At 39.0% G+C, this 27,690-nt stretch overlaps 1 protein-coding gene across 3 annotated transcripts in view; it reads left to right on the plus strand.

The window, feature by feature from the left end:
• Positions 1-27,690, plus strand: part of LOC110299107 (ATP-binding cassette sub-family A member 3-like) — a 118,417-nt gene that overhangs the window by 42,260 nt on the left and 48,467 nt on the right. For all 3 annotated transcript variants that reach the window (XM_029479129.1, XM_029479130.1, XM_029479131.1), the window contains exons 12-16: positions 3,653-3,807; positions 5,430-5,585; positions 5,925-6,135; positions 7,938-8,088; positions 22,114-22,212. In XM_029479129.1, coding sequence (XP_029334989.1) covers positions 3,653-3,807; positions 5,430-5,585; positions 5,925-6,135; positions 7,938-8,088; positions 22,114-22,212 — 772 coding nt within the window. The remainder of the gene's footprint in view (positions 1-3,652; positions 3,808-5,429; positions 5,586-5,924; positions 6,136-7,937; positions 8,089-22,113; positions 22,213-27,690) is intronic.

The raw sequence follows: 27,690 nt of genomic DNA on the forward strand, positions 1-27,690 counted from the left end.
GTAGTCGACACAGTATCACAGCCATCCATATTCATTCTGGATACTAGGGCTACTTTTTTGGTCCTGATGGAGTTGTGGGGACCCACATCTCCTTCTCGTACCTCTGTTGACAGAGTAGGGAACAGCCTCACTAAACCCTACCACTTTTAATTATAGAGGTATCCCCCCTTATCTACTCCTTCCAAGTGGTGTCAGCCTGTCCTGTCCCCTTGCTGGGAAAGGACCTCCTGGCTAAAGTAGGACCACCACCCACATCTGCTTAACCCCAGGCTCTTGAGACTCCCATCCTTCTCTTCCAAACCACACAATCTGATACACCTTTGCCCTTAGCAGCTTCCTAGGTAGATTCCCTAGTATGGGATACCCAAAACCCTATATAGCCAAACATTGATCCCTTCCTGACATCCAATTGCTAAACCTTAACAATACATCACCCAAGCTCAATACCCACTCTCTCCAAAGCCTAGGGAACGTAAGCCTCTTATCACTGATAGCTTAAGAATAAGCCTTCTGCACTCCAGTCTTCTCCCTTAAATATTCTCATACTCATGGTTCAAAAAACCCAATGAAACCTACTGCATGGTTGAGGATCTCCAGCTTATCAACTTGGCAGTGGTTCCTCTTTACCATATAGTACCCAACCCCCATACTTTCCTCTCCACTATCCCCTCAGAGACCTCTCATTTCTATGTCCTAGACCTAAAGGGTGCCTTCTTTTCTTTTTCTCTTGACCCCCAGGCAAAAAATATCTTTGCCTTTACTTGGACTAACCCAGACACTCATCCTTCTACCCAACTCTCATGGATTGCCCTACCCCAGGGGTTCTAGGACAGCCTACATCTATTGGCCAGGCTTGGCCTCTGACTTACTCTCTTTGTCTCCCTAAATCTAAACTTAAACAATATGTACATTATCTTCTACCTTGTAGTCCATTGCTACAAGTTCACCAAGCTGACACCTCTACCTTATTAAATTTTCTGTCTGGCTGGGGATATAAGGTCTCACCCTCTTAAGATCCAGGTATCCAACCCTTAGATTGCTTATCTGAAACTAGATATTATTCCAACTTACAAGGTTATTAACCTTGACAGAAAACACTTAATTTCTTCACTCACAGTACCCAATACCAAGAACAAAATTCTATCCATCTTAAGGATGGCTGATTTCTTGCATTCTTGTATCCTCTCGTTCTCTCTTTCTGCCCACCTCTTATATGAGGGGGACTTTGGCCCTTCACATGAACCCCTCCTCATGCCTATTGCCAAGCACTTTCATAAGCTTCAGTGGGCTGTCATCCAGACCCTAGCACTACATTTTCCAGACTAACTCACCCCTTTTCCTTCTATGTCACAGAAAAGGAAGGATGTGCCCTTGGACCCTGGGTCACTGAGACTTTCCTTTGCACTCATTGCATACTTATTTAAAAAATTAGACCATACTATCCAAAGATGAGCAGCTTGCCTGCATGCTCTGGCTATAGCCAACCTCTTATACACAAAAAAATTAACCTTCAGGTTACCCACTGCTGTCTTCTCTTTACACCAAGTATTCCAGCTTCTCACATACACGGGTCTGCTCCCTTCCCAAGTTCTCCCTCTTCAGGTGGCATTGGTAGATGAGGTCACACTTACCTTTCAGCCATGCTTGTGTCTCAACATTTCAAACTGACTCAAGTTGCTGATTTGACCCTTTTAAGGTACATATGGATCGTTTGTTTCTGCTGGCTTCTGCCACCCACTGTATTTGGTTCAAACTTTTAAAGTCTGCCTCTTCAGCCACGTTTCCCCTCCACCTGCTGTAACAATCTATCTCTCCTTGCTTACTTGATATGTGTATTCTCTCTGGCTCCTGGGGCCTGCTATGCCCTCCAGGGCACTATATGGGCAACTCTCTAGTTATTAAGACATTTATTCCTCTTTCTTGTAAAAGCAGCACCAGACCAACTTTCACTGTGAGAACCATGCCCTAGGAGCTTCTGCTCAGTCCCATAGCTCTCTTCTGCTCTCCTGGGCCCCTGCAACCTTGACACTCATGTCTCTCAGCTCCATCCTAGAAGGCTCACAGCTTCTCTGTGCCCTCTTGGGTTTCTCTCTTGTCTCTCCACTCCCACTTGAAGCTTATAGAAACCTCCTCCTACAGAATCTTGAGACCCTTTCTCTCCTCCGTGGACTCAGATTTTATTAAAGCCTCATTCTGTTGCTACAAACAGCTTGGCCTCAGTATAACTAAATGGCCAAAATTGGCATGCTCGATTCTCAATAATGGCAACTTCAGCCAATGGACAAACAAACCAGCTGATTTCTTCCCTAGCTCTTTACAATTAGTTTCCATCTAAGTTCATCCAAGATCTCCAATGGATGAATCAGACTATCCTTACCTTACAGGGCCAAATAGACTCACTGGCCACCATAGGTCTGTAAAATTGGCAAGGATTAGATTAACTAACAGCAGAGAGAAGTACTTTTTGTCTCCTCTTTGGGGAAGAATGTTGCTTCTACATTAACCAATTGTGTGTAAAAGACAAGATCCAACAACTCCAAATGGATCTCCAAAAATATACAGAATAGCTCAATGCTGCTGGCCAGTGGATCATTGACAGACCAATATGAAATTGGATACCACCCTTCTTAACCACCCTCCTTCTCCTTTCCTCATTCTTACTAGTCACACCCTGCCTGTCAACTTCTTGTCTAGATTTCTTCTACAACAGATCCAAAAGACTTCTAACCAGACTTTCAGTTGTTATTACAATACTACCAGCCTCTATCTATGGAACCAGAGACCTGCAACTCCTTAGAGTGAAAGTCAATCTTGCACCAAGGACTTTAACAGCCCCATTTAGCAGGAAGTAGTCTAATGACGTCACCCTCATTTCCTAATCCCTGATTGTTTATCAATAGTAAACAGAAAGGGGGAGATGTAAACGTTAGGGGCATGAATGGCCAGACACTGCTGCCAGACTACTCTAATGGCCAGGCCAACCACTTTGAGATGTAGGCAGCCAAGTTCAACCCTATTAAGAAAAAAAGAAAAGAAAAGCCCGAGATTAGGTCACAGAATCCCACCAATCTCAAGCCACCCTGGAAAGTTCTGTCCCTCAAAGAAACCCTATATAAAGGCTGTCTTCTATTTAGTTCTATTCTGCTTTTTGCCCCAAATATACGCAGCCACCCTCTTGGGTCTTTCTCAGTAAATAATCTGGAATGAGGTTTGTTGTGCTGTGTAACTTAGTGCTGTGTGCTAGCATTCCTTGGTTCCCAACTACTAGGATACCTTTCCCTTCAGAGCTGCAACACTTCCGTCATGGAACCCTTTCCCTTCAGAGCTGTAACATGTGCCCTGGAGAAACTTCCCTCAGTGCTGTAACACTTAGATCTGGTATTTTACAAATGCAGTAACTATCTGATTACATGTATCTAATACATGATGTATTAGACTATGGCAACTAGGCTGAATGTTTTAATAATAAATTCATAAATAAAGAAAAAGGACTAATTCCATCACCCTAAAGGCAATTTCTGGGTGTTTTTCTTTATTTCTCTGTAGACAGCAGTACCAATTCCCTTAATACTCAGTATCTAATAGGAGCTTGCAAGTGTGTTGTTTATTACATGAAAATTTAGTTTATTCTATGCCTTCTATGTAATTCTAGGTCGTTTTGCTGCTACCAGAGGAGAGGCCTATATTAATGGATATAACATTTCAGATAACATGATTGAAGTTAGAAAAGACTTGGGTTTCTGCCCGCAACACGACCTATTGTTTGATGATTTGACATTATCAGAACACCTTTTTTTCTACTGTATGGTGAGTCAGAAGTATATCTTATAAAATTACTTCGTAAAATAGACTTTCCTTTTTGATATGCAAATCTATTAATTTTAACTTTTTAAATTAAATTTATTTTACTATTATCAAAAAACTTTAGAGCTGAAGGGGTCTGCAACCCCATAGGTGGAACAACAATATGAACTAACCAATACCCCCAGAGCTTGTGTCTCTAGCTGCATATGTATCAGAAGATGGCCTAGTCGGCCATCATTGGAAAGAGAGGCCCCTTGGTCTTGCAAACTTTATATGCCCCAGTACAGGGGAATGCCAGGGCCAAGAAGTGGGAGTGGGTGGGTAGGGGAGTAGGGTGAGGTGGGGGATATAGAGGACTTTTGGGATAGCATTTGAAATGTAAATGAGGAAAATATCTAATAAAAAATTGAAAAAGAAAAGAAAAAACTTTAAACTTCACCATTTTGTTCTGCAGTACTTGATCCAAGATCTCCTGACAGTGTAGTTTACCAAAGGTCTGGGGCTGCCAAGTTTCAGGTTCAGCGAGAGTTGTTCTGTTTTGTTTTGTTTGTTTGTTTTAATAACTACAATTATGTCAATATTCAGAGCTCTTTTACTATTACGTCATTATCTACTCTGTAGACAGTATCTGTTGGTCCATCTTATGCTGGGAAGTGGTTCAACCGTGGTTCTTAGTGTTTGCTATTTCATCTGTTAGGATTAGGTCTACTATGCAACTATAATGTAGCCACAGCTTTGAGAACATCCTGTACATCATTTGCCTGCTTCTCCTCCCTCTCTGCACTTCCCGCTTTCCCAGATGCTTTTGTCATTTGTTCAGCCAGAAATTATCACCTTCCATGGCTATGCTATATCCAACCTGCAGAAAGACAAAGAGTAGGCTGTGAGCCTTCCCTATGGAGCCACAGAGCTATGGGGAAATTTGCTCCTCCCTCAGAATTTGGCTCCTGCAGACTTCTTATTTATTCCTGCCACTGTCCCCATTGACCATGGCTGGTGTACAAAAGAAGGAGAAAAACATGTGGTCCTCTGGCAGTCTGGTTTCCTTTTCCATTCTAATCAAAGCAGGAAGTTTCTCTTTACTCTCAGTCTGGACTAGAGAGCTCACTTGCATGCTTTGGATTACTTGGAGTTCGTGCTAAAGGGTAAAAAGGAAAGTGGTTAATGTCTCATTGTCTCAGTGGTACTCTAGATATTCTGGGCTTCTCAGGACAGCTGCTGACTTTACTTTTCACAGTTCTCTGTGATTAACATGGTCAGTAGGATATAAATAAGAACATATATTTTCACAGCATATGGAGCTCAACACAGATGTGTGCATGTACGTGTGTGTATATGCTTCCATATCTTTGTTAATGGGCTACAGATATCTTTATCCAGGGACTTTCACATATTCTGCCACCAAGTTATATCTCTAGTCTCTGAAAATTTTTGATTTAGGAACCATCCCTTAGTTGTGAGGGAAGATATACAAGATAGAAGATACTTTTAATTCATGTAAAACAGATGTAGTTTTTCTCTAGGGATACATCTGCAGTACACTTGTATCTATATGTCTAATGATCCTTGATTCTTTCTGACAATAAAATTTGATGCATAATAAGAATTTCTGCTTCTCTTTCCAGATAAAAGGAATACCTCAAAACATAAACTGTGAGGAAATTGACCGTATGCTGTCAGCTTTTAACCTGCAAGAAAACTACCATACATTATCAGGTTCAGTGAGTGGAGGAGTGAGGCGCAAACTCTCCATCGTTTTAGCACTTATGGCAGGCTCCAAGGTATTCAAAAGACAAAGAAAGGGAAACGTGAGCACAGAGTGGGAGGTGCAGCAGGGACTCTGTATGAGTTTCTGCAGCTGTCTAGAAAACTCAGCTCTCTAAAACCTACAAGCTGATACAAATATGAAGGGAGACATGATAGATAGCGTAGAAAGAAGGGAGTCGTCTGCATTTTTATCACAGCTGGTATAACATGATGTTTGGGATTGTTACTATTTTCTTAGGTTCACATCTACTTTAGTTGTCATTCTGTGCCTTAGCTCAAGTGTTCTCCCTTCAAATAGTGAAGTCCCCTAGCTTTAATTATCAGTGACCATAGGACTGTTCTTCTGGCTCTAGGTGGTGATACTTGATGAACCGTCATCCGGCATGGACCCAGTGTCAAGAAGGGCCACCTGGGACATCCTTCAGCACTACAAACACAACCGAACCATTTTACTAACCACCCACTACATGGATGAAGCTGACGTCCTGGGTGACCGTGTTGCCATCATGGTCAGGGGCACCTTGCACTGCTGTGGCTCTTCAGTCTTCCTGAAGCAAATATATGGTCTCGCTCCATTTGCTCTTTCTTAGGATACCAATACTTTAATAATTCTCTTCTAATATTATCTTCATTATATTTTTATTATATACCCAAAACTTAATGACCTTTCTCTATTCTGCAATTTTGGTCTCAATTATTATAAGTTTTAAAACATTTTTTTCATTCTTTGAGATTTTTATATGTATTTTGATCATGTTTTTTTTGCAATTTTACACAAAGTTGCTGGCCCATTTTGTACTTACTGGCAATCTTTGTCTCTGTAATGTATTCCTACATCCAGATGGTTATTTGGCTAATTGAAATAGCTGATTGATTCATTTATGCAATCAGTCATTTACTGAGAGAAGGAATGAAATATCCCTTATTTTAATTTCTATGTGGCCAACCATTATCAGATCCACATCATAATGACATAAGTCTAAAGTGTTATGATTAGCAATAAGAATGTGCTGCAGAATAAGTTAATCAAATAAGTGAGGGCTGGAGAAATAGCTCAGTGGTTTAGAACACTTGTTGCTCTTGCAGAGGATCTAGGTTAAATTTTCATCACCTACATGGCAGCTCAAAATGTATAATTCCAGTTCCAAGGAATCCATTGCCCTCTTGAACCCTCCACAGAAGCTGGCATGCATGTGGTTCACAGACATATATGCAGGCCAGATACTCAAACAAATAAAATAAGATTATATGAGTGAAATAAAGCAATTTGATAATTATATGTACCTATAATAAGTGGCTAAATTGGTATCTTAAACAGTGAATTTGTGAGTTAAAATTATAGCAGGAATTTTCGCTAGAGACTATAAATGTAAGACATGGTAGTAAGATTCTAAAATTAGAGTATATAAATTTAAGTAGAAATAATTAAATGTTAATTGACATAAGTTTATTCAGGATTTGAGTCCACTCAATTCAATGACTGGACTCCTATGCCTGGTTCCCATGCTGTGTCCTTTATGTATTAGATTCCAAACAGTAATCCCGCTTTATAGAACATAACCCCTTGAGAAGGTCAGAGATTGTATTTTGATCATATTCTCATATATAGTTTATTAGATTATTATATTTTGTGTGTAAGGATGTATTTGCCTGCATGTATGTATGTATGCACACTACATGCCTGCCTGGTACCAACGGAGGTCAGGGCATTGGACTTCCTGGAACTCACTGTGGGTGCTTGGAAAGCATCATATGGGTGCCATGAACCAAACCTAGCCCCTATGCAAGAGAAACAGTGCTCTTAACTGCTGGGCCATTTCTTAAGCTGCCTGCAACCCGATAGATTCTTTTAAATATTATCTAATGTCAGTTTAGATACCAATTTCACTTTTCAAAGTTTATGACTACTTTACAGGTTGAAACATCCTGATAAAGTACATTTTTATTTGTGATACTTGCTTGTGTATCCTTGGGGTTTAGATTAATGTCTGATAACATGATGTACAACAACAGCAAATAAATGATTATTAAGATTTCTATTTCAAAATAAGTAGCCCAGTAACAGGAGCCTCACTTTTGTATGTCAGCTATGTTTGGTTATATGTGCTAACTCATTACGGTTCTCGAAGGATTATATTGAAATTCTAGAAGTCGTTATTATTTTTTCAGTGTCTTAGAGCGCCTGCCATTTGAAAGCTTTTGTATCCGCTACCACATTTTCATTACTAAAGGTCTTATGGCAAACCGTATCTTCTTTCTTGTAGGAGTAGATAACCTGAACCATGAAGAGCAAAAATATGGCTTTAAATATATTAAAAAAGAAGTAGAAAGCTTCTTCAGTTGGTCATCTAAATGGTTTATTTCAGGTGCTGGATATCACATCGTCATGGAGAAGGAACAGTATTGTGATGTTGATAATATCATTGCAATGATTCAGCAGCATGTTCCAGGTGCTGTGTTGGAAAATAATATAGAAAATGAATTATCATTTATCCTACCCAAAAAGTATGTGTCAAGGTATGCATCTCAGTAATTCTAGATGGTTTGTGTGGGAGTTGCCAGACACCTGTCTTCATTTTCTAGACTTAGTAACCTTACTGAGTAATGTTTTGTACTAAACCAAGTCTCTTTTTAGCTTTTACCAAGTTTCTTAGCTATCATTTGCAAGGCAGACTTAGGAAGCTCATGGCTCAATATTTCTGTTAGTGAACAAAGGTTTACCTCAAAATTTCAAGTTTATTCAACATTTATCTGATACTTTCAAGTTTCCCAACCAAGTGGCAATAGCTTTCCAATGTAAGGAATGTCACTGTTTCTGGTATACAAACAGATGCTTAGTAATGGGACCCAGAGAAATGTTAAGATGGTAAGAGTAAGATGAAGATTGAATAGCAGTTCTTAGAGAAGCTGCAACACATCTGTTTGACCTCAACTACAAGCCAAATGAGTTATTGAAGCGATAACACCAAACTATTTCATTGTAATTGCCATTCTAGCTAAGAGAAATGCTTAAGTGTGTCCATTACTCATCCTCAGGGACATACCAGATTTATTTCTTATCAAATATTACTTTTAAAAATCACTAACATACACACACACACACACACACACACACACACACATATATATATATATATATATATATATATATATATATATATATATCCATCTTTGATTAATACTAGCCTCCATAAGCTCATGTTAGTCTATGGCTGGTAGAATTGTTTAGAAATAATTAGGAGGTGTGGACTTGGTGGAGGTGCATCACTGCGAGGGGGGGGCACGCCTTGAGGTTTCAAAACCCATGCCATTCCCACACAGCATTCTCTCACATTCATTCATATTCATTCTCTCTCTCTCTCTCTCTCTCTCTCTCTCTCTCTCTCTCTCTCCCTCCCTCCCTCCCTCCCTCCCTTCTCTCTTCTCCCTCCCTGGGAGCAATATGTACTAGGGAAACCCAACTGAGAAAGTTTCAAAGGGGAACAATAATAGCAACTGGGTTAGAGACATTCTTGTGCTATTTTTGCAAGGAATGTGGCTACTTTCTGCCCTTATCCTGGGAATCTTCTAAGGCTGAATTGAAGCATTGGGGACTAATTTCATTGGCAGAGGAGATTTCAAGACTGGCTAATCCTCACTCTGTTATGTAGTTATTAGTTATCATTCTTGTACAGATCTACATTGAAAAAGAGCAAGCAAGGGCAAAGAGAAATACAAATGTACAGTTTGAGTAGAAAAATGTTACCAGAAAATTTAAGGTTGGAATCTTGGTTTATGCTGGAAGAGATGAAGTAAAAATGGACTAAATGGAGTGGTACCCTCAGGATGAGACCACACCTACCTAATTCTATGACTTCTGAAAGGCCTAAGGAATTACATGTTACTTAAAAGCAACAACAAATCAAAATTTATGCAAGTGTAATTAAAGGAAAGACTAAGTTCTCTCCAGTCAGACAACAAAACTTGGCAGCTTGGTCATGTGGTTCTGGCTTTAAAGTCATGAAGGATATAGGAATAAAGATATTGTGAACTCTTCCTCCATGGTTAAGGAAAGCCACTGAGGACCTGTGTGTGACAGGAGATTCCCTACATGGATCCCAGAGAGGCCATTGTGTGAAGCTGTGAAAATGATGCCTGGGTTGCATTAAACAACTCATGTTGGAGTTGCCAAAACCACTGGAGTCCTTTAGTGATGCACTTGCAGCTGCCCCCTTCCCAACTCAACTCCATTTACTAAAGATTCCACCTCTTATACACACCTTGGGTACCCTTGGCACTTTCATCTCTCTCTCTCTTTCCAGACTATTTTTTATCCCACTGTATTCTACTTACAGGAACCACCACCAGCACCACACAACTCCCTAGGGACTCCACCTCTTAGAACAGACAGAATCCCCATAGCTATTTCTCACAACCCTTATCCCCCTTTTTATCTTTCCTACCCACAATCCTATCTGCACCTTACCAACTTGCAGAATAATGCTACCAGGGACCCCACAGTCACTCTATTTGCCTGATCCAGAGAGGCAACAGTAAGCAGAGAACAGAATACCCATCCAACAAAGACAAGATCAGATACCACATAGAAGCACAATTTAGTCACAACTCCAGATGTCTATACACCAATGCAAAACTAAAACTATAAACAGCCAAGATAATATGCCTCCACAGAAACCCAGTAACCCTACTACAGTAAGCCCTGAGAAATATAATATACCTGAAGCACAAGACAAAGACGTCAAATAGCAGTTATGAATACATTCAAGGACATTAAAAGAGAACATTAATAAATACCTTGCTGAAGATCATTATAACACAAGAAAACAGTTCAGGGTGTGAACATAGAAACTAGACAAAGAAATGCTGAAGTTAAATAATGTTATAAATCAAGGAGACCTACCAGATACCTGCAAATCATTTCACCCAAACACAAAAGAATTTACTTTCTTCTCAGAAGTTTGTGGAACTTTCTCCAAAATTGACCACATACTTGAGCCCAAAGCAAGTCTCAACAGATATAGGAAAATTAAAATTACACCCTCCATACTATCTGACCACTAAAAACTAAAAGTGGATCTGGACAACTCACTACTGAATAAAAAATTGGTCAAAGGGGAATTTTAAAATTTTTAGATGCAGAAAAGGCCTCAGAGAAAATCTAATACCTTTTTATAATTAAAGTCATAGAAATCCCATAGGCAACATCAACCTAAAATGAGAGAAACTTAAAGTATTTCCTTCAAAATCAAGAAAAATTCAAGAATATCCACACTTCACCCCCTCTCCTACCAAGTTCCGTCTACATCTACCTCCAATAACTAATTTCCCCATCTGAGTGAGAGTCACATATCTGCCCTTGGGATTGCTTTTGTATCCAGTTTCTTTGAGTCTGTGGGTTGTAGCATGTTTATCATTAACTTTATGTCCACTTATCAGTGAGTACATACCATACATGTCTTTTTGCCTTGGGTTATCTCACTTAGGATCATATGCTCAAGTATATTCATTTCCCTGCAAAATTCAAGATGTCTTTGTTTTCAACATCTGAATAGTATTCCATTGTGTAGATGTACTATCTTTTCTTTAACCATTCTTCAGTTGAAGGATATCTGGATTGTTTTCAGTTTCATTTCTATTACAAATGAGCAAGTGCCCCTGTAGTATAGTGGTGCATCTTTTGAGTATATGCCCAGGAGTGGTATAGTTGGGTCTTGAGATAAAACTATTTCCAGTTTCCCTAGAAGCCACCAACTTGATTTCCAAAGTTGTTGTACAAGTTTACACTCCCATCATCAAATTGTCATAAGGATATGAAGAGCTGGAACTCTTATGTCTTAGTATTGCTGTGATTAAACAAAATGACTAAAAACACCTTGGGTAGGAAAGGGCTTATTTCTATCACATGTCCATATAACAGCTCATCATCAAAAGGAGTGAGGATAGAAACTCACAGGGCAGAGGAATCTGGAGGCAGGAGCTGATGCTGAGGCCATCGAAGAGTGATGCTTACTAGCTTGCTCCACCTAGCTTGCTCAGCCTGCTTTCTTCTAGAACCCACCATCACCAAGGCCAGAGATGGCACCATCCATAATTGACTAGGCCTTCTTATATCAATCACTAATTAAGAAAATGCCCTACAGCTGTATCTTTAGGGGAATTTTCTTAATGTTTCTTCCTCTCGTTACTTCAGCTTGTGTCAAGTTGAGACATGAAACTGTCTAGCACAATACCCAAATTTATGGGGTACAAGGAAGGCAGTTGTAAGAAGCAAATTCATAGCAAGCACTAAGTGCCTACATAAAAAATTCTGGAGAAATTTCATACTTGTAACTAATAGCACATCTGAAAAACTCTAGAACCAAATGAAGAAATTATACCCAAAAGGAGGAGAAATCATCAAACGCAGGATTGAAATCAATCAAGTAGAAACAATAAGAAAACAATACATCCACCCATCTCAAAATCTTTAACCCAAAATTGTACTGTCTAAAGTAAATGCAGGGACAACAATAATGGAGCAGAGACTGAAGGAAAGGCCATCCAAAGACCATTCCACCTTGGGATCTATCTTATCTGCAGACACCAAACCCTGAGACTATTGCTAATGCCAAGAAGTGCTTGCAGACAGGAGCCTGGTATAGCTGTCCTCTGAGAGGCTTTGCCAGCACCAGACTAAGACAGATGCAGCAGATACTCACAACCAACCATTGGACTGAGCCTGGGGAACTAACTTCCCCAATGGAAGAGTTAATGGAAGGACTAAAGGAGCTGAAGGGAATTGCAACTCCATAGGAAGAACAACAATATCAACTAACCAGACTCCTCAGAGCTCCCAGGGAGTAAACCACCAACCAAAGAGTATATATGAGTCATATGTAGCAGAAGACTGCCTTGTCTGGCATCAGTGAGAGGGGAGGCACTTGGTCCTGCGGAGACTTGTTGCCCCAGCAAAGGGGGATGCTAGGAGGAGTGAGGTTGGAGTGGATGAGTGGGTAGGAGAGCACCCTCTTAGAGGCAAAGGGAAGGTGGAGTAGGAGGGGGATTGCAGAGGAGAGACCCGTAAGGGGGACAACATTTGGAATGTAAATAAATAAAATAATAATGAAAACATTTTTAAAATTTAAAAGAAAATACAAAGAAGCAGTGAAACAAAAAAAATGATTCTCTGAGAAAATCAACTAAGATTGACAAACCCTATCCAAATTAACTAAAAGGCAAAGATAAAATATCCAAATTAACACAATTAGAGATTAAAGTGGGGATATAACCAACACTGAAGAAATCCAGAGAATCATTAAAAATAAATGAAGAAATAAATAAATTTTAAAACCTGTATGCAACCAAATTGGAAAATCTAAAAGAAATAGATAATTATCACAGTATATACCATCTACCAGAGTTAAATCAAGATCAGATAAGCAATTTTAATAAACTTTTACTCTGTAATGAAACAGAAGCAGTAATTAACAGTCTGCCAACTGAGGAGAAATTGTAAGAACCACAGGAGTCAAGGACACCAGGAGAACACAACCCACAAAATCAACTAAGGAGGGTTCATGGGCTCACCAGGACTGAAGCAGTAATCACAGAGCCTGCATGGATCTGCACCAGGTCATCTGCAAATATGTTATGATTGTTAGCTTGGTAGTTTTGTGGGTTTCCGGACAGTGGGAGTGGGGGTTTCTCTGATTCCTGTCTGCCCTTCCTTTTACCTCCTAGTGGGTTGCCCTGACATGAGAGTTTATGTCTAGTCTTTTTTTAAGTATTATTATTATCTGTTCTTACAGCCCAGTCTTTATCCCCCTCCCATTCCACACTCTGACTGTTCCTCATCCCATACCACCTCCCCATCCCTGTCTCCAAGAGGATGTCCCCACTCCCTTACCTCACCCCACCTGATCTCTCCTCTCCCTGGGGCCTCACGTCTCTCGAGGGTTAGATGCATCTTCTCTCACTGAGACCAGACCAGGCAGTCCCCTGCTGTATGTTTCTGGGGCCTCATATCAGCTGGTGTATGCTGCCTGGTTGGTGGCTCAGTGTCTGAGAGATCTCTGGAGTCCAGGTTACTTGAGACTGCTGGTTTTCCTATGGGATCACCCTCCTCAGCTTCTTCCAGCTTTTCCCTAATTGAACCACAGGGGTCCCTGGCTTCTGTCCATCGGTTGGGTGTATGTATCTGATTCTGTCTCAGTCAGCTGTATATTGGGCCGCTTGGAGGATAGTCATGCTAGGTTGCTGTTTATAAGCACATCATAGCATCAGTAATAGTGTCAGGCCTTGGAGCCTCCCCTTGAGATGGATCCAAATTTGGACCTGTCGTTGAACCTCTTCTCCCCCAGGCTTTATCCCATTTTTGTCCCTGCAGTTCTTTAAGACAGAACAATTCTGGGTCAAAGTTTTTGACTGTGGGATGGCAACCCCATCCCTCCACTAGATGTCTAGCCTTTCTACTGGATGTGGACTCTACAAGTGCCCTCTCCCAACTGTAGAGCATTTCCTCTTAAGGTCCCTCCCTTTGAGTTCTGAGAGTCTCTCATCTCCCAGGTCTCTGGTACATTTTAGAGGGAACTTCCTACTTCCCAAGGTTGCCTGTTTCCATTCTTTCTGCTGGCTCTCAGGGGTTCACACCTGTTCCCCCCTCCCAATACCTGATCATGTTCTCCTAGTCCCCCTTCCTGTCCACTTTCCCACTCAGATCTCTCCCTCCCTCTGCCTCCTGTAATTGTTTTCTTCTCCCTCCCAAGTGGGATTGAGGCATCCTCACTTGGGTCCTTTGGCTTGTTAACCTTCTTGAGTTCTGTGAATTGTATCCTGGGTATTCTGTTCTTTTTCGGCTAATATCCACTTCTTAGTGCATATATACCATGCATGTCCTTTTGGGTCTGAGTTATCTCACTCAGGATGATATTTTCTAATTTTGCCTGCTTAATAGCTGAATACTATTCCATTGTTTAAATGAACCACATTTTCTGTATCCATTCTTCCATTGTGGGACATCTGGGTTGTTTCCAGCTTCTGGCTATGACGGATAAAGCTGCTATGAACATAGTGGAACATGTGCCCCTGTGGCATGGTGGGGCATCACTTGGATACATGCACAAGAGTAGTATAGCTGGATCATCAGATAGATCTATTTCCAATTTTCTGAGGAACCTCCAGATTGATTTCCAGAGTGGTTGTACCAGTGTGCAGTCCCACCGGCAATGGAGGAGTGTTCCTCTTTTTCCACATCCTTGCCAACCTGTATGGTCACCTGAGTTTTTGATCTTAGCCATTCTGATTGGTGTAAGGAGAAATCTCAGGGTCATTTTGATTTGTATTTCTCTGATCACTAAGGACTTTGAACATTTCTTTAGGTATTTCTCAGCCATTCCAGATTCCTCTGTTGTGAATTCTTGGTTTAGTTCTATACCCCATTTTTTTAATGCATTGTTTGGTCTTTGGGTGGTTAGCTTCTTAAGTTCTTTATATATTTTGGATATTATCCCTCTATTGGATCTGGGGTTAGTGAAGATATTTTCCCAATCTGCAGGTTGCCTATTTGTCCAGTTGATAATGTCCTTACAGAAGCTTTCCAGTTTCATGAGGTCCCATTATCAATTCTTGATCTTACACCGTGCCCCATTGGAATTTTGTTTAGGAAGTTTCCCTTGTGCCAATGAGTTCAAGGCTCTTTCCCACTTTCTCTTCTATTGGATTCAGTGTATCTGGTTTTGTGTTGAGGTCTTTGATCCACTTGGACTTGAGCTTTGTGCAAGGTGACAAATATGGATCTATTTTCATTTTTCTACACACAGATTTCCAGCTAGACCAGCACCATTTATTGAAGATGCTTTCTTTTTTTTTTTTTCATTGTATATTTTTGGCTTGTCAAAGATCAAGTATCCATAAGTGTGTGGTTTTATTTCTGGGTCTTCTATTCTACTCCACTGATCAACATGTCTGTCTCTATTCCAATATCATTCTGTTTTTATCGCTATTGTTCTATAGTAAAGCTTGAGGTCAGGGATGGTAATTCCCCCAGAAGTTCTTTTATTGCTAAGAATTGTTTTCACTGTTCTGTGTTTTTTGTTTTTCCAGTTGAATTTGAGAATTGTTCTTTCCATGTCTCTGAAGAATTGTGTTGGGATTTTGATGGGTATTGTGTTGAATCTGTAGTTTGCCTTTGGCAGGATGGCCATTTTTACTATGTTAATTCTACCAATCCATGAGCATGGGAGATCTCTCCATTTTCAGAGGTCATGCAGATCATTTACTTGCTTGGTTAGAGTCACACCAAGATATTTTATATTATTTGTGACTATTGTCAAGGGGGTTGTTTCTCTAATTTCTTTCACAGCCTGTTTATCATTTGTATAAAGGAAGACTACTGGTTTATTTGAGTTAATTTTATATTCAGCCACTTTGCTGACGTTGTTTATCAGCTGTGGTTCTCTGGTAGAATTTTTGGAGTTGCTTATGTATACTATCATATCTTCTGAAAATTATTCCATGTTTGATTGATATCCCTAGAAGGCCTGCCCTTTTCTTAAGGGAAACAGAAGAGGAATAGATCTGGGGATAAGAGGAGATGGAAGAGGATGGGAGGAGAAAAGTGTGATCAGGAGACAATATATGAAAGAAGAATAAAATGTATATTTATTCTTATATATAGATATATATACAGTATCCCAACCAAAATAACCCAGGGGCAGATGGTTTTAGGACAGAATCCTATACTTTCAAAGAAGAGTTAATTTCTTATAGAACCAAACCACATAAATACCCAATAAGAAAAAGAATTACAGATGTTCCCCCTTATGAACATATTTGCAAAAATCCTCAATTAAATACTTGAAACAAAATCCCAGCATGCATCAAGAAGATCATCCAACCATGATCCAGTAGGCCTCATCCCAGAAATTCAGGCATGGTTCAACACAGGTAAGTCAATAAATGTAATCCTACACATAAACAGACTGAAGGACAAAAAAATACTTGATCATCTTATTAGGAGTGAAAAGTGCCTATGACAAAATCCAACATTGCTTCATGAAAAAAAGTACTAGAGATACTAGGGATATGAGGGACAAACTTCAACATAAGAAAATTTACAGCAAGCCAACAACCAACACCAAGCCAAATGGAGAAAAACCCAATGTATTTCCACTAAAATCGGGAATAAGTCAAGGATGGCCGCTGTCTCTCTACCTATTGAATATAAGGCTTGACTATTTAGCTAGAGCAATAAAAAAATGTTCAATGGTATAAATAGGAAAGGGAGAAGTCAACGTATCCTAATTTTCAGGTGATATGATTATATACCAGGAAATGTCTACTCCTAATAAACACTTTCAGCTTAGCAGCAGGATTATAAAATTAATGTTACAAAAGTTAGTAGCCTTCATTTATGCAAATAACAGACTTACTGAAAAAGAAATAAAGGGAAACAGCATCTTTCACGATGGCCTCAAAAAATATATTGGAATAACTCTAACCAAGCAAGTGATCAATTTGTATAATAAAAAACTTTAAGACACTGAAGAAAGAAATTGAAGATAGCACTAGAAAATGAAAAGATCTTTCATTCTCACAGACCAATACAATCAATATTGTGAAAATGTCCATCCTACCAAAAGCAGTCTACAGAAAAATCCTATGAATATTATTCATATAAGCTAAAAAAAACTTAAACTTCATATGGAAATGCAAAAACCCAGAATAGCTAACACAATCTTGAATAATGGAAATATCAACTCTCCACATTTTATGCTGTACTATAGAGATGTAGTAATTAAAAACAGTGTGGCATTGGCATAAAAACAGATTGGCCAATGGAATAGAACTGAAGATCTAAAACAGACAGATTGACCAATGGAATAGAACTAAAGTTCTTGAAATAAATCTTCAAACCTATTACATTTGATTTTTTACAAAGAAGCCAGAAATATACACTGAAGAACATATAGCATCTTCAACAAATGATGCTGGTCAAACTGGATAGATGCATGTAGAAGAATGAAGTCTAATACCCTGCACAAAACTATACTCCAAATGGATCAGAGACTTCAAACCAGATGCACTGAATCTGATAGAAGAGAAAACATGGAATATATTATAATTAATCAACACAGAAAGGACTTTTGATCAGGGCCTGTATAGTGTATTCATTAAGGACAGCAATTAATATATGGAACCTCGTAAAGCTAAAAGGTGTCTTGTTTGTACAGCAAATGACACCATCATTTAAATACAGAGGAAGCCTACAGAATGGCAAAAAGTATTCATCAGTTCCTAGTATATACAAAGAACAAACAAAACAAAAGAAAATCCTGAATATGAAAACAACTTGGTTTTAAAATGGGGTTAGAACTAAACGAGGTCTCAAAAGATGAAACACAAATGGCTGAGAAGTGCTTTAGAAATGTTCAAAATCCATACCTATTCAACATAGTACTTGAAGTCCTAGCCAGAGCAATTCGACAACAAAAGGAGATCAAAGGGATACAAATTGGAAAAGATGAAGTCAAAATATCACTTTTTGCAGATGATATGATAGTATATATAATGACCCTAAAAATTCCACCAGAGAACTCCTAAACCTGATAAACAGCTTCGGTGAAGTAGCTGGATATAAAATTAACTCAAACAAATCAATGGCCTTTCTCTACACAAAGAATAAACAGGCTGAGAAAGAAATTAGGGAAACAACACCCTTCTCAATAGTCACAAATAATATAAAATATCTTGGCATGACTCTAACTAAGGAAGTGAAAGATCTGTATAATAAAAACTTCAAGTCTCTGAAGAAAGAAATTCTAGAAGATCTCAGAAGATGGAAAGATCTCCCATGCTCATGGATTGGCAGGATCAACATTGTAAAAATGGCTATCTTGCCAAAAGCAATCTACAGATTCAATGCAATCCCCATCAAAATTACAACTCAATTCTTCAACGAATTAGAAAGTGTAATCTGCAAATTCATCTGGAATAACAAAAAACCTAGGATAGCAAAAACTCTTCTCAAGAATCATCTGCTTGTGGACGTTGTACATCGTGGTGCGCACTAGGCTCCGCACCACGATGTACAACGTCCACAAGCAGAGTGAAAATGTGGTACATTTACACAATGGAGTACTACTCAGCTATTAAAAAGAATGAATTTATGAAATTCCTAGCCAAATGGATGGACCTGGAGGGCATCATCTTGAGTGAGGTAACACAATCACAAAGGAACTCACACAATATGTATTCACTGATAAGTGGATATTAGCCCAGAAACTTAGAATACCCAAGATAAAAGATACAATTTGCTAAACGCATGAAACTCAAGAAGAATGAAGACCAAAATGTGGACACTGTGCCCCTTCTTAGAATTGGGAACAAAACACCCATGGAAGGAGTTACAGAGACAAAGTTTGGAGCTGTGATGAAAGGATGGACCATTTAGAGACTGCCGTATCCAGGGATCCATCCCATAATCAGCTTCCAAACGCGGACACCATTGCATACACTAGCAAGATTTTGCTGAAAGGACCCAAATATAGCTGTCTCTTGTGAGACTATGCAGGGGCCTAGCAAACACAGGAGTGGATGCTCACAGTCAGCTATTGGATGTATCACAGGGCTCCCAATGGAGAAGCTAGAGAAAGTACCCAAGGAGCTAAAGGGATCTGCAACCCCATAGTTGGAACAACATGATGAACTAACCCCCGGAGCTCTTGTCTCTAGCTGCATATGTATCGAAAGATGGCCTAGTCGGCCATCACTGGAAAGAGAGGCCCATTGGACTTGCAAACTTTATATGCCCCAATATAGGGGAATGCCAGGGCCAAAAGAATGGGAATGGGTGGGTAGGGAAGTGGGGGGCGCTATGGGGGACTTTTGGGATAGCATTGGAAATGTAATTGAGGAAAATATGTAATAAAAAATATTAAAAATTTTTAAAAAATGTTCAAAATTCTTAGCCAAAGGGAATGCAACTTAAAACTATTTTGAGATTTCATCTTACCATAGTCAGAAAAGCCAAGGTGAATAAGCCAAATGACAGCACATGCTGGCAAGATTGTAGGGAAGAGGGAGCACACATCCATGGCTGGCAAGAGTGAAAATGCTTACAGCCACTATGGAAGTCAGTGTGGAGGATTCTCAAAATCTTACTGCTGAGCTACTTGTTCATACGTGTTCATTACTGCTCTCTTCATAAGAGCAAGAAATTGAGATCAACCTAGATATCCATCAGCTAATGAATGGATAGTGAAAATGTGGTACATTTACACAGTAGAATTATTAGATGTTAAGAGGATAAAATTATGAAATTTGTATGTAAATGGGTGGAGCTATAAACAACCATCCCAAGGAACCTAACTTAGACCCAGAAAGATAGACATTACATGTTCACTCTTATATGTATGTGGGTGTTAACTTTTCAGCCTTTGATATGTATGTTTCATTTAGAATACCCACAGAAGCTAAGTAGCTAGTAAGAAATCAAAGGAGATGAGGAGGATCTTTCAAGAAAGTGGAAATAGGATATAGAATTGCAAAGTGGTAACAGGGAAGCTAGAAAGAGATAAATAGGGAAAGGCATGAGAGGACAGGATAAACACAAAATTATACAGAAGGGAAACTAATAGTAAATTCTTGAAAACCATCTACCATAGAAACTAAAATGTATACATGTATTAAAGAAATTTAAATGGAGTTACTATATAATAGGGGAGACAATGTGCCAGCCAGACATTTATGATACAAGTAAAACACCCATCACCAGAAGTGGATTACATCTTATTGAGCCATTGGCCAAAGAGGTATCATAACCTTTCTTCCCAAGCATTGCAGGCTTTTGCTAATGCTATCTGATACTATCCACAACCTGAAATTAAGCCCTATTATTGAAGATACCATTTATGTCATTGATCATGGAGGAATCAAGTTGGTGCCCAACTAGAAACTTAAATTATAACAGTAACCTAACTATAAGATATACCCACTGATGCAATAGTGGCACAAATGTTGCACAAGCAATCAACCACTTTTTTTACTGGATTCAAGGCCCATTTCATGAGATGGAGCCCATACCTGACACTACTAAAGTGGTCAAAAACCTGTAATTAGACAGGCCATTTATTCTGCTAACTGAAAATAGTAAAATGCTTCCTAATGACATATTGCTAGACTAATAGGTCAGTGGCTCACTCAACCTTCATCAGAAAAGCTTCTTGCAATAGATGTTACCCAGAGCCACAGTTGGCCAGTGGAGAGAGTAAGCCCTAAATGAGATATCTTCACTAAACGCCTTCCACTCAAGGATAAGGATCTAGTCAGAAAAGGAGTTAGAAAGATTATAAAAACCAGAAGGGATGGGTGACTCAAGGAAACAGTTTCTTCCATACACAACAGGCCTAATTTACATATGAACTCAGAGACTATAGCAGAATGCATAATACATACCCAAGTGTAAGTCAGACAAAATCCCTGTACATAAAAATGGACACACACACAAAAACAATCTAACCAAGAATCTATTTGCAATTGATAATTGCTAGGAGACAGAAAAGCAGTTTTCTACAATGAAGTCACATTGAGCGTATCAACTACACTTCAGGGCAAACCCCATGTTGGCCAACACAAAACTGACTCCATGTTTTTATGTGTTTTCTGTTTGTTCATTTGGTTGCTTCTTTGGCTTGATTTTTTTTATAAAAATGAGTTCTTTTTTTTTTAATCTTTAAAATATGCTTTGGGTAAGAAAAAAATGAAATTGCGGTGTGGGCAGGTGGGAAGGATCTAAGAGGGATTGAGGAAGAGAAAAATATAATCAAAACATATTGTAAGAAAATTTTTAAGTGAATAAAAAAGGATTCTTAAAGACATTAGGTATGATATACTGGTAACTAATCTGTAGATTTTGAATTTTTTTTCTCAGTCCAAGACCCAAACTGCATTCTCACAGAAGAGCCATTGCCTCTTTAATATGTGTCACATACCATTTGTTACCTAATTTGTCTTTATAAGTTTCATACTTTTTGATGCAGGCTTTTTGTTGGTTTTCTTGTAAAGTAGATTCAATAATGTCTGGATTTTATTGCTTCATTATTAGATTGAAGCTGTGCATTTTTGTCAAAAAAAAAAAAAAAAAGGTCTGCTTTTCTCCATGAGATATATTGGGGAAATATGTGGTAAACTCATTATATGGCAAATAATTTTAATGACTTTAATGTTTTATTTGTCATTCTCCATTGTAATGTACCAACTCCTTATATTTAACATAAAAGTCTTCTGAAATTTCCTAGCTATTCATTAAAAAAAATTAATTTCTTTGCAATGCTGGAGATTGAATTCAAGGCCTTGTGCACACTGGGAAAAAACTTTTCCACTGACCTCTATCCCCAGTCATAAGAATTTTAAAAGGGGAAAAATAATAGGAAAGAATAGTTTATAATACTAAATGGAGAAAACTGAAGCCCTTGCATTTTATTCCATTACTGAGAAAGAAAATGAAGAATATATAATTTAACCAGACCCAATACCCACTCTTCCTTCTTCCTTCTTCCTTCACAGATTTGAAACTTTGTTTACAGAGTTAGAAATGAGACAGAAAGCACTAGGCATTGCCAGCTTTGGAGCTTCGATCACTACAATGGAAGAGGTTTTTGTTAAGTGAGTTATAATAACCAGGAAAAAATTTCTACCCCTAAACTCCTATGTTAATTTAAGAAAAAAACTTACCAATTTGCAGCTGAAATAGTGTCACTACATTTTCAAATATGCTATTTTACAGCAATGTATTTCAATGTGATATAAAGATGTTGAACTTGAGTCTTTTTTATTATTTTTTTATAGTCCAGATTTTATTCCCCACCCCAGGTCCATCCTCTAACTGTTCCACATCCCATATCTCCTCCCCACCCCCTTGATTCCACGAGGATATACTCACCCCCAACCACTCACCACACCTAACCGCTGAATTCCCAGGGGCCTCCAGTCTCTTAAGTGTTAGGTGCATCATCTCTGACTAAACACAGACCTGGAAGTCCTCTGCTGCATATGTGTTGGGGGCCTCATATCAGCTTGTGTATGCTGCCTGTTTGGTGGTCTAGTGTCTTAGAGATCTCAAGGGTCCAGATTAATTGAGACTGCTGGTCCTCCTACATGGTCTCCCTCCTCAGCTTCCTGCAGCTTTCTCCTAGTTCAACCACAAGGGTCAACAGCTTCTGTCCATTGGTTGGGTGCAAATATCTACATCTGACTCTTTCAGCTGCTTGTTGGGTCATTCGGAGGGCAGTCATGCAAGGAAGGTCTCTTTTTATGAGCGATCCATAGCCTCAGTAATAGCATCAGGTCTTGGGACCTCCCCTTGAGTTAGATCCCACTTTGAGCCTGTTGCTGGACCTTCTTTTCCTCAGGCTCCTCTCCATTTACATCCCTGTAATTCTTTCAGACAGGAACAATTATGAGTCAGAGTTTTGACTGTGGGATGTCAATCCCCTCATTTGATGCCCTGTCTTTCTGCTGGAGATGAGCTCTACAAGTTCCCTCTCCCCAATGTAGGGCATTTCATCTAAGGACTCCCTTTGAGTCCTGAGAGTCTCTTACCACCCAGGTCTCTGATACATTCTGGAGGGTCCCCCCAACCTCCCACCTCCCAAGGTTACCTGTTTCCATTCTTTCTGCTGGCCCTCGGGGCTTCAGTTCTATTCCCTCACCCAATACCAGATCAGGTTATCCTCTCTCCCCTAACCCTACTCTGTCCACTTTCCCTCCAAGGTCTCTCCCTTCATCCCTACTTGTGATTGCTTTCTTCTCCCTCCCTAGTGATATTGAGGCATCCTTGCAAGGACCCTTCAGTTTGTTGACCTTTTTGAGTTCTGTGAACTATATTTGGAGTATCTGTACTTTTTTTAAAGCTAACATCTACTTATTAGTGAGTAGATACCATGCATGTCCTTTTGGGTCTGAGTTACCTCACTCAGGATGATATTTTTTATTTCCATCCATTTGCCTGCAAAACTCAGGATGCCCTCAGTCTTTATAGCTGAGTAGTATTCCATTATGTAAATGAACCACATTTTCTGTATCCATTCTTCTGTCATGAGACATCTGGGTTGTTTCCAGCTTCTGACTATCACAAATAAGGCCACTATGAATATAAGAACAAGTGCCCCTGTGGCATAGTGGGGCATCACTTGGGTATATTCCCAAGAGTGGTATTGCTGGGTCTTAAAGTAGATCTATTTTCAATTTTCTGAGGAACCTGCGGATTGATTTCCAGAGTGGTTGTACCAGTTTACAATCCCACGGGCAATGGAAAAGTGTTCCTCTTTCTCCACATCCTTTCCAACATGTGTTGTCACCTGAGGTTTTCATTTTAACCATTCTGATTGGTGTAAGGTGGAATCTCAGGGTCATTTTGATTTGCATTTCTCTGATCACTAAGGACTTTGAACATTTATTTAGGTGCTTCTCAGCCATTCGAGATTCCTCTGTTGTGAATTCTTGGTTTAGTTCTATACCCATATTTTGATTGGGTTGTTTGGTTTTTGGTAGTTAACTTCTTGAGTTCTTTATATATTTTGGATATTAGCCCTCTATTGGATTGGGGGTTAGTGAAGATTTTTTTCCCAATCTGTAGGTTGCCCATTTGTCTTATTGACTATGTTCTTTGCCTTACAGAAGCTTTCCAGTTTCATGAAGTCCCATTTATCAATTCTTGATCTTAGAGCATGAGCCATTGGAGTTCTGTTTAGGAAAATTTCCCCTGTGACAATGAGTTCAAGGCTCTTTCCCATTTTCTCTTCTATTAGATTCAGTGAATCTGGTTTTATGTTGAGGTCCTTGGTCCATTTGGACTTGAGCTTTGTGGAAGGTGAAAATATGGATCTATTTTCATTTTTCTACATACAAATAGCCAATTAGACCAAGACCATTTATTGAAAATGCTTTATTTTTTCCATTGTATATTTTTTTGGCATCTTTGTCAATGATCAAGTGCCTGTAAGTGTGTGGTTTTATTTCTGGGTCTTCAATTCTATTCCACTGATCAACGTGTCTGTCTCTGTACCAATACCATGCAGATTTTATCACTATTGCTCTGTAGTAAAGATTGAGGTCAGGGGTGGTAATTCCCCCAGCCTTTCTTTTATTGTTAAGAGTTATTTTCTCAGGGGCTGGTGAGATGGTTCAGTGGGTAAGGACACTGACTGCTCTTCCAAAGGTCCTGAGTTCAAATCTCAGCAACCACATGGTGGCTCACAACCACCCATTATGAGATCTGACACCCTCTTCTGGTGCATCTGAAGTCAGCTACAATGTACTTATGCATAATAATAAATAATAAATAAATCTTTTTTTAAAAAGAATTGTTTTTACTATTCTGGGCCTTTCCAGATGAATTTGAGAATTCCTCTTTCCATGTCTTTGAAGAATTGTGTTGGGATTTTGATGGAGATTGCACTGAATCTATAGATTGCCTTTGGTAAGATGTCCAATTTTACCATATTAATTCTGCCAATCCATGAGCATGGGAGATCTCTTCATTTTCTGAGATCTTCTTAGATTTCTTTCTTGAAAGACTTGAAGTTATTGTCATACAGGCCTTTCATTTGTTTGGCTAGAGTTACCCAAAGATATTTTATATTATTTATGGCTATCTTGAAAGGAGTTGTTTCCCTAATTTCTTTCTCAGCCTGTTTATCATCTCTATAAAGGAAGGCTATTGATTTATTTGAGTTAATTTTATACCCAGCCACTTTGCTGAAGTTGTTTATCAGCTGGAGAAGTTCTGGGGTCATTTATGTATACTACCATATCATCTGCCAATAGTGATATCTTTATTTCTTCTTTGCCAGTTTGTATCCCCTTGATGTCTTTCTGTTGTCTTATTGTTTTAGCGAGCACTTCTACTACTATATTGAATAGAGGGAAAGTGGGCATCCTTGTCTTCTCCCCAAGTTTAGTGGGAGTGCTTCAAGTATGTCTCGATTTAATTTGATATTGGCTGTTGGTTTGCAGTAAATTGCTTTTATTATGTTTAGGTATGGGCCTTGAATTCCTGATCTCTCTAATACTTTTTACATGAAGGGGCATTGTACTCTGTCAAATGCTTTTTCTGCATCTAAGGAGATGATCCTGTGATATTTTTCTTTGAGTTTGTTTATATAGTGGATTACGTTAATGGATTTTCATATATTGAACTAACCTTGCATCCCTGGGATGAAGCCTACTTGGTCATGATGAATGATGGTTTTGATGTGTTCTTGGATTTGGTATGCAAGAATTTTATTGAGTATTTTTGCATCAATATTCATAAGCGAGATTGGTCTGAACTTCTCTTTTTTGGTTGGTTCCTTGTGTGATTTAAGTATCAGAGTAATTGTGGCTTCATAGAACAAGTTAGGTAGTATTCCTTCTGTTTCTATTTTATGGAATAGTTTGAGGAATATTGGTATCAGGTCTTCTTTGAAGGTATGGTAGAATTCTGCACTAAATCCATGTGGCCCTGGGCTTTGTTTGTTTGTTTGTTTAGGAGGTTTTTAATGACTCTTTCTATTTCCTTGTGCAATATGGGCCTGTTTAGCTAGTTTACCTACTCTTGATTTAACTTTGGTATGTGGTAGCTGTCTAGAAACCCATCCATTTCATCTAGATTTTACAGTTTTGTTGAGTATAGGCTTTTATAGTAGGATCAGATGATTTTTTTTTAATTTCCTCCATTTCTCTTATGTCTCCCTTTTCATTTCTGATTTTCTTAATTTGGATACTGCCTCCGGGCCCTTTAGTGAGTTTGGCTAGGGGTTTATCTATCTTGTTGATTCTCTCAAAGAACCAGCTTTTGGTTTTGTCGATTCTTTGTACTGTTCTCTTTGTTTGTATTTGGTTGATTTCAGCCCTGAGTTTGACTATTTCCTACCTTCTACTCCTCTTGGTCAAGTTTGCTTTTTGTTCTAGAGCTCTCAGATGTGCTGTTGTTAGTGAAAGATCTCTCTAGTTTCTTTACCAGGGCACTTAGTGCTATGAATTTTCCTCTTAGCACTGCTTTCATTATATCCCATAAGTTTGAATATGATATGTCAACATTTTCATTAAATTCCAGGAAGTTTTTAATTTCTTTATTTCTTCCATGACCAAGTTATCATTGAGTGGAGAGTTGTTCAGTTTCCACGTGTATGTGGGCTTTCTGTTGTTTTTGCTGTTATTAAAGACCAACCTTAGGCCATGGTGATCTGATAGCATGCATGAGATTATTTCAATCTTCTTCTATTAGTTGAGGGTTGTTTTGTGACCAATTATATGGTCAATTTTGGAGAAGGTACCATGAGGCCTGAGAAGAAGGTGTATTCTTTGTTCTAGGGTGAAATGTTCTGTAAATATCTATTAAATCCATTTGGTTCGTGACCTCTATTAGTTTCACTGTGTCTCTGTTTAGTTTCTGTTTCAAAGACCTGTCCATTGGTGAGAGTGGGGTGTTGAAGTCTACCACTGTTATTGTGTGGGGATCAAAGTATGTTTTGAGCTTTAGTAAAGTTTCTTTTATAAATGTGGATGCTCTTACATTTGGGACATAAACGTTCAGAAATGAGACTTACTCTTGGTGGATTTTCCCCTTGATGAATATGAAGTATCTTTCCTCATCACACTTCATAGCTTTTGGTTGAAAGTCTAATTTATTGGATATTAGGATGTCAACTCCAGCTTGTTTCCTGGGACCACTTGCTTGGAAGACCTTTTTCCATCCTTTTATGCTGAGATAGTGGTTGTCTTTGTTATTGCGGTGTATTTCTTTTTTTTTTTCTTTTTTTTTTTGAATTAATTTTTTTTATTAGGTATTTTCCTCATTTATATTTCCAATGCTATCCAAAAAGTCCCCAATACACTCCCCCCCACACTTCTCTACCCACCCACTCCAACATTTTGGACCTGGCATTCCCCTGTACTGGGGCATATAAAGTTTGCTAGTCCTATGGACCTCTCTTTCCAGTGATGGCCGACTAGGCCATCTTTTGATACATATGCAGCTAGAGTCAAGAGCTCCGGGGTACTGGTTAGTTCATAATGTTGCTCCACCTATAGGGTTGCAGTTCCCTTTAGCTCCTTGGGTAATTTCTCTAGCTCCTCCATTGGGGGCCGTGTGATCCATCC

Source organism: Mus caroli, chromosome 7 (genome assembly GCF_900094665.2).
Source record: "Mus caroli chromosome 7, CAROLI_EIJ_v1.1, whole genome shotgun sequence".
Taxonomy (NCBI): Eukaryota; Metazoa; Chordata; class Mammalia; order Rodentia; family Muridae; genus Mus; species Mus caroli.